Source organism: Limulus polyphemus, unplaced genomic scaffold (genome assembly GCF_000517525.1).
Source record: "Limulus polyphemus unplaced genomic scaffold, Limulus_polyphemus-2.1.2 Scaffold17, whole genome shotgun sequence".
Taxonomy (NCBI): domain Eukaryota; kingdom Metazoa; phylum Arthropoda; class Merostomata; order Xiphosura; family Limulidae; genus Limulus; species Limulus polyphemus.
Genome location: NW_013665627.1, coordinates 1,348,949 through 1,357,488, shown reverse-complemented (window position 1 = coordinate 1,357,488; position 8,540 = coordinate 1,348,949). Strand labels below are relative to the sequence as shown.

Here is an 8,540-nt window from a genome sequence, read left to right as displayed (position 1 = left end):
AGAATTTATGTCTATAAAAATTTACTATAATTATACATATATACATTTAAGGTATAATTATAAAAGAATCAAAAGGAAACTGGGGAATACAGAAGACATTATCTAAACTTTTACCTTAGTATGTTATTTTTGTTAGACTGAAGCCCATAAGAGGAATGGAAAGTTCTTTGTTAGTTTTTTATGTTGACCTGACTGAGCAGCACAATACCGTATATTAACTGGTATTGGGTTTTAGTGGTCACTGGGCACAACACTAGGGGACAGATGCATCTGCCCAGGAGCTCCCGCATTGTGTGGAAACCACCTGTGAACCAAAGTAAAAATAAAATATCTTCGACTTCTAAAAACTGTCTTTATATGGCCTAGAGCATTATTCCTCCTCTAGTAGTTCGGTTGTTTGCCGCTCACTAAGTTCCCACTCGCTGATTGGCTAAGAAGTTTGAGAAATCTGAAGGGGTGGTATGTGCGTGACCAAGTGTGCAGCACCTAGCTAACTCCTGAAATAAAGCGTTAGCTGTGGGGTCCCATTGCTTAGGTTCTAGAAACCGAAGGTGTCCACCGGATAAGTTTTGTATTTACCAATTTATGGAAATGAATATAATCAAGATATTCACCTGGAAGTAAGCCTTACAAGACAAGGATTTTATAGACTTATTCATTCCGTGTGTGGCGTCAAACCGTCATTCTACAAGAAGCGTATTTATATTTTATAACGCCTGCAGTCACAGTAAGACCGCGGCAACCTGACATTTGCGATGTCAATGGATTAATACACAAAACTGAATGGAATTTATAACAATTGCTTTCATTTTATTTAGTGGCAGAAGAATTTTTCTTTGTCTTTAAAACCGTAGAAACTCCGATCTGTGTGGATTCTAACTGTTAAGATTCTGTGTAGTACTCTTGTTATACTGACGGCAAATCTTTTGATCAGATCCGCCGGAACCGTGTCTGAACCCTTGGCTAGCCATCCGACGAGACGTTTAGTTTATTGTGACCTACTGAAAAGAAGAGGATACTCGCATAATTTTATGTAAAGTATAAGAAACCTGCATTATATTTACGCCGTGCATTTTTCTTTACGGTGATTTTAGGGTTAGGAATTATCTTTTAAGTAATTTAGGAAAAGTGAATCAAAAGTTTCGTGAGATAAAGACTAAAGACATTAACTTCAAATGCTTTCAACTATATAATCTTTTGATACATCAATTGTAATTTAACTATATTGAACTATTTTTGAAAATTTTATATTATAAGTAAGCCCTTAGGTTTTGCTGTAAACACAACACACACACATATGTACATATGTAATGTGTCAGTAACTCTTTCACCTAAGGTTTTATTAAACTAATATTTGTCAAAAGCTTAAAAAGGTCTTTAAAGTAATATGTGTATATATATATATATATTTCTGTATGTGCTTCTTTGTATGCTTTGCTTCTTCCAAAAAATATCTTAATAAGAGTACATCGGTTTTTATGTATCACGTAAGTGTTAGTTCAATCCTTGCAAACTATATACACATATCGTGGTCATTAGGAAGCGGAGAGTCAAATGGAAAAGACCTACTCTTTTCATTTCTTTTGACTACAAAAGTTTCAAACCTGCAGTTTGCATACCATGTATGTTTTTCTTTCTAAGTAATTCACCATAATGTGGGACTTACGTATATCTAAGAAATGGTTTACCATTATTGTTTCTATAAATGAAATAACCGCAATTTATGGTAAATTTTCAATAGCTAATGCTAATAGCGCAGTCAGGCCTACCTACTATGTTATGAAAATTCTAACATGAAATAATATAGAAAGATCGCAGCTACAAACTTACAGAATCTCAAAGAAAAATATAAATATTATTAGTCAGTCATTCTACGTACGAAAGTTTTCGCTACATTTTGTTTAGTGTTTCATGTTTTTTTTATCTTTGATATGTCCTCTGAGAAGTACAAGAAAATAAAAAATAACATTTATAGCAAGATTAGGCTAGGTTTTAATCGCTTTTCTTCCTAATGTCTTTACGAAATGACAAAAACAAAATACAGACGCAAGAAGGAATGAATAGAAACTTGTTCGATGGTAGTTATTCATTACAGACATTATTAGTCCAGTCGACGGAAACGTATTGCTGAGACACTAACCAGACGTTTTTGACATGGCTTAAAGTAAGAGGGCCGTGATGGGTGGGGAAATCAAGGGGAGCTAGGGGGGACTGGCATGAAGTAGCATACAGTTAACTATAGAGTACTAGATGCATCCTATCTGCCATTAGACTTCTTTTTTCCTGTACAGTGCCCTAAGCAAGACTTATTCTTGAAGGATAACTGACTGCGTTAGCCAGTTAATATCCCAGCCTACAAAAAGTTTGAGAGAAAATTTTATGACAAGTGTGTAAGAAAAAAAACTATATATATGATTTTATCAAATCAGTTTTATCGGTCTGTAGTGATATACAACAGGATAAGTAATAAAACTGAGAAACATAGAAATAAGAAGACGATTTGTAAGATTAGAGAGGCTTAGGGGAACTAATTGTGAAACAAATGTTTACTTTCAAAACTTGTGTTCAAAGAAACTTTATATAATGTTTTTGTATCACCTCTGGGGACTAAAATGTATATATTTTCTACTAAACTATATTTTATAATTTTGATTTATCAAGTCTGTTATTTTGTGATGGTTTTTGAAAGCTGAACATGCACTTCATCAGTTTGAAAACTTTTGATATCTATAGCTGCATACAGGTGGAAGCTAATTTGAGAATGAAATTCTACCTTTCTCAATTGAATGTTCCTAGAACTAGAAACGTTTTCAAGTTCCTTTTAGTGTAGTAATTATCATATTAACACTAATGTGTAATGTGTCCACATAACAAAATAATTGAATATTTTCATTCCTTATAGATACACGTGTGACCAACGTTTTAAATTATAGTTGTTCTAGGTGTTACTGAATTTGCCAAAAATTAGCGAAATAGTATCTTTAAAAGTAAATGAAGCCACAGTTTTAATATTCATGTTAATTTGGAAACTAGGAGATGGGTAATGTATTGATATGCATCATACTTAAATTTCTAAAAAGTAGTTACTTGAAGTTGTCACGTAGACTTTTTATCCTTTGTTCTCCTGAAGAAGAATAGTCAACTATTCGAAAGCGCTCGAGTTTTGAGTCCTATTTCAAGTTTATTACACTTTATATGTGATTCTTTGTGTTAACTCTTTTATCAAGATAAAATTTTATCCAATACGTATAATTAAGTTAGAGTAATTAGAATTATGAATTTCAATCTGAATTATGACGCAAAATAATATTGCACATAAAAATTAAGATGGGGCCACCAGGTACTAAAATTTCCCTTATCAAGTAACTGCGTTTCATGTTAACCACAATTAGGGGTTCCGAAACCCGTTCGAAATGACTTCCACTTATGAAATTACAAAAATCAATAGGAACTTGTTTGTTTGTACAAGTACAAATGCAACATTATATGTAAAATATACGCGTTTCCAGATGTTAAAAAATGGAATGCAAAAGTGAAAACATTCCCTGTAATATATTGATAAGCTTTATCTTAATGTTCAATATTAAAGTAATTAATCGGTAGAGTTTTCCAGGCATAAATAATTCGATTATATGAACTGAAATGTAATCTATAAAGTTCAACAAGCTCTCATACAAACGAAGGTATCGAATAGAAGAGTAGAAGATGACTAAATGTACTCAAATTATTTATTCAATATTAAGTAGTAGCACGTAGCGCTACACAGTGTGGCACATGAAAGAAGTAAATACTGATAGGATATAAGGATTTGAAAGACACCTAAAATCACATTGAAACAGTAGAAAGACGTTCATTTCTATAAGTAAAGGTATATAGCGTAACTTCTTAAAAAGATTGTATTACGGGAACTTTAACAAAACATTTAAAAGTATCTCATTAGGGATTAATTGACACTAGAATAACATATTTAGAAAACAGTGCTATGAAAAAATACAAAAGAAACAACAACTCAAAACTCGTTTAATATAACATATATTTTTAACACTTGTTCAATGTGTTAAATAATAAATGGGCTTTAAGATATATTCTAACTAGAATACGGGTTTGTCGTTAGATACCATATAAACTAGTATATTAGTTAGCTGTTATATTCCAACTGACCACTATGTATATACGTTGGTTGTAAGACAGCACATAAGCAATGAATGACTCGATGATCATTATATAATCTGGCAATAAATATTAAGTAACAAGCGAATATATTCATAACAATATTTCAAATAACGAGTATAATAATAGCCAGCAAGACATCAAGTAACCACTATATAGGTTGGTAGTAAATTGCAAAGTTTATGGAATGAATACATAATCAACATCTAAAAGTCACACTTTATCAATTTTAAATGAAACATTTTCAGACAGAATACTGAAGTTAATCTGACATAATAAGAATGATGTTCTGCCCTTGCTAGTACTTCCTTCATCGTCAGTCGTTCTCTTTCTTCTTGTGCTCATGATTACGCAATATCGTTCGACACAGCAATATTCATTGTAGGGAAGCTTCTGTGAAAGATGGCGAGGTCAGCCTATACATCTGGACAAACTAACAACTCCCAAGACTACTCAAGTAGATCAAAAGCCCATTCAATTTTAATCCGGTGATAGGTGTATGTGTCCCAATGGGATTGTTGTGATTCTGTTCTTTGGCTATCTTTCTCGTGAAAACAGCAAAGTTCACTTTAAGGTGTGTCTATAAGCTTGTATATTTTTTGCTTGTGAGCCTTTTTCACCTTCAAATCCCCGTTTATCTTTTTAGTAACCGTACCAAGAGATATGTTCGCTTTCCTGCAACGATATTTGGGTCGGAAGGTTCTCTTTATAACCACATGATTTAATTTTCGGGCAAAGACATTGATCCGAATTCGTTTGGGATATAGTTGCGGAGCCCTCTGCTGTCCTAAACACTAATTTGTGGGAGTTTCCACTTCCAAGTACATCATTGAAGGACTTACTTCTTCCAATTGTTCTGTCATTTGGCCTTAAATAATTTAATATTTGTTTAGCAATAACTATTCATGACAGCATTAGCCTGTCGACGTTGCTCGTGATGTTATGGTTTGCATCTGCAGCGACATGTCATTGCATTTTCACATACAAATCGTTCAAACAAACTACGATTAAGTCCTTATAGAAATAGTGTAAGAAAATGTGTTGTTTATGGCGAACTTACATCAGCCTCTTTATAACTCATGAATTGTAATTAACTACTTAACTATACAGAATACAAGATCTCTTTTTGCCTGAAAAATACATCATTATTTGATTTTTGTACAAAATGTTTGAAGTTTCAAATATTTTGTTTGCACATATGCATTACAACTTTCTTGAAAACATGGTGCTTTTTTTGACAAAAGTATAATATATATAGAGTATGTATATGTAAGTGTATTTACACTTCTTTTTCGTGAAGTGTAATACTTATTGGTTTGTAGGCTTATAAGCTACTCTATGTGTATGGGATATACACAGTTTACATATAATATCTGTTCTTTAATTTGAGCTCATGTGAACTCACGTACGAAAGCTTACACGCCTATCAACTTCTTCTTCCTTATAAACACGTTGGTCACGAAATTAAAGACCTGACCTACCTAGTAAAATATACAGCCTACTAACTATTATAATGCATTACAGCGGTGCAGTATGCATTTACTGCAGCAGGTAGCCCTTAATCGTTTTCTTTTGTACATACAGACTTTACTCTGAAGATATTTCAGGAGTGTACATTTCAATGAAGACATATCACGTTGTAACCTTATCTTTATTGAAGACATATCACGTAGTAACTTTATCTTTAGGAGGTAGAGTAAATATATATATTTCTTTTCTTTCCAGGACTCTACTAAGGACGTTGACCTCAGCTGGAAGTAATACTTCATCATTATAACAAGAATGTTTTTTTATAACGATGAAAATAAAGAAGAGTTCTCGATTCAGATCCAACCGAATTTTTCACGCACTGATTAATAAGGATTAAAAGAAGATTTATGGTGTTTTTATATGGGTCGAAACGTTAAGCTTTTCTTGGCCCGTTGACGTTTGTTTGGGTCAAAGAGGAGTAATAAAAGTTTGTCATGATGGCCATCAGAGAATATTGGAAATATTTTTCTGTGATTCATTTACTACATTTTATTATAGTTTTCCTGGAGTGTAACGGAGAATATCTTCAAGAATTCGAAATTTCCGAAGGAGTGGGCATTGGTACAACAATTGGATTCATAGGGCAAAAGATTTACCGTAATCCAAAACCGCCCCAACCACCATATTTGATTGTTCCTGTGCCTGGAAGTGCGGTTGATTCTGATCTCCATATCGACCAATCAACTGGTGAGATTAGAACGAGTATTGTTTTGGACCGCGAGATGCGCAGTCATTATTCTTTCGTTGCTATTCCTCTGAGCGGAGAAAATATTCGAGTCACGATTAAGGTGATCGATGAAAATGATAATGCCCCACAGTTTCCAACTCCGATGATGACTATTGCTTTTCCAGAAAATACTCCGCGTGACGTGAAGCGCACACTGAATCCCGCCAAAGATCGTGATCTAGGAATTTTCAATACTCAAAGATATGAAATTATATCTGGAAACATAAACAACGCATTTCGCCTCTCGTCACATCGTGAAAAAGACGATGTGTTGTATCTTGATCTACAAATTAATGGCTTTTTGGACCGTGAAACAACACCTTTCTATAGTTTAGTGATTGAAGCATTTGATGGTGGAATCCCGCCGACCAAAGGTACAATGAGGGTAAATATTACTATTCAAGATGTGAATGATAATCAGCCAATATTTAATCAGAGCCGTTATTTTGCTACTGTTGCTGAGAATGCAACTATTGGTACTAGTGTGTTACGAGTCTTTGCTACCGATACTGATACGGATGAAAACGGAAATATTTCTTATTCTATAAATAGGCGCCAAAGTGACAGAGAAAAATACTTCGTGATCGATTCTAAAACCGGTGTAATTTTTGTTAATAAACCATTAGATTTCGAATCCCATGATGTGCACGAATTAGTTGTTGTAGCACAAGACAATGGAGCTCAGCCTTTGGAGACCACAGCTTTTGTGTCCATCCGAGTCACAGATGTTAATGACAACCAACCAACAATCAATCTCATCTTTCTGAGCGATGACGCCTCTCCAAAAATTTCTGAAAGTGCGAGTATTGGAGAATACGTTGCGAGGATTAGTGTGAATGACCCCGATTTAAAAGAAGAATATGCAAATATTAACGTAACTTTAGATGGAGGCAATGGTCATTTTGGGTTGACCACACAAGATAACATAGTTTACCTAGTGGTAGTTTCTCGTCCATTAGACAGAGAGATCAAACCCACTTACACAATGACCGTCAAAGCCACTGACCAAGGAAATCCTCCACTGAATACTTCTCGAGCATTTGAACTAGCAGTTACCGATACGAACGACAATGCTCCAGAATTTGATCACACAGTGTATTATGCAAATGTGCTGGAAGTTGCAGATCCCGGGACGTCGGTATTTCATCTATCTGCTGTGGATCGCGATGAAGGAAACAATTCTGAGATCGTATATTCTATTAAAGATACGCCACAAACAGACTCAAAATGGTTTCAGATTGATAACAAAACAGGTCTTATCACTACAAGGAGACAAATCGATTGCGAGACGAACCCTACTCCCCAGGTTGTAGTGGTGGCTTCTGATGGAGGGTCACCTCCCTTATCTTCCAGTGCTACTGTCATAGTGACGATCAGCGATGTCAACGATAACGAGCCTATATTCGATCAAAGTTTTTATAATGTAACAATTAAGGAAGACGAGCAAGTTGGAAAGTGTGTGCTAAAAGTAAGTTTTGTATCTATTTCACTGTTAATTTTGACATTTGATTCGTTTCTCATTAAACTGTTAAGATGCGGTCCGAATAAAAATAAACAACCAATAGATCCTGTTTAACAAATTTGGGCATATCATATTAGTGATTATAGCTCTTTAAGGTTATAAGGAAGTATGTTGTACAGTAAAATCATAAGACCAATTCTTCATTGGTATTTATCTTATGTAGTGAAATATAACATTGTGCTGATGAAAAAGTGTTACGAAACGTGTATTTTTTTTCTTCGCCGACTACACGGTAAAGGTGTCACACCTTTTTGTTTTTTTAGATAAAACACCATAGCCATGTTGTATATTAATGCTGTTTTACTATCTTCTTGTCACGAATTATTTTTTTTATAACTGACTGAAACTTATATAATAGACAAGAACATTAAATGATAGCGCTTAAGGCAAACTATATTCTTAAAACTCAGCGCTATATTTAAACAAATAAAAAATGTCGGTATGTACACTTGTATGTACACATATATATGAGTAGGAAATTGTAATTGGTATTTTTAAAAATAATTGTGAGTCTTATTCGATTTTCACAAAATTTAAATTTTCAAATTTCGCTTGTGTGTATATATATATATATATATATATATATATATA

The 8,540-nt window shown here is 33.9% G+C and overlaps 1 protein-coding gene across 1 annotated transcript in view; it reads left to right on the top strand.

Annotated features, from left to right (window-relative positions):
* Positions 1–421: 421 nt before the first annotated feature.
* LOC106457557 (protein dachsous-like) overlaps positions 422–8,540 on the top strand; it is a 145,193-nt gene continuing 137,074 nt past the window's right edge. The window contains exons 1-2 of the mRNA XM_022383724.1: positions 422–1,033; positions 5,896–7,895. Of these exons, the coding sequence (XP_022239432.1) occupies positions 6,135–7,895 (1,761 nt within the window). The 5' untranslated portion in view covers positions 422–1,033; positions 5,896–6,134. The remainder of the gene's footprint in view (positions 1,034–5,895; positions 7,896–8,540) is intronic.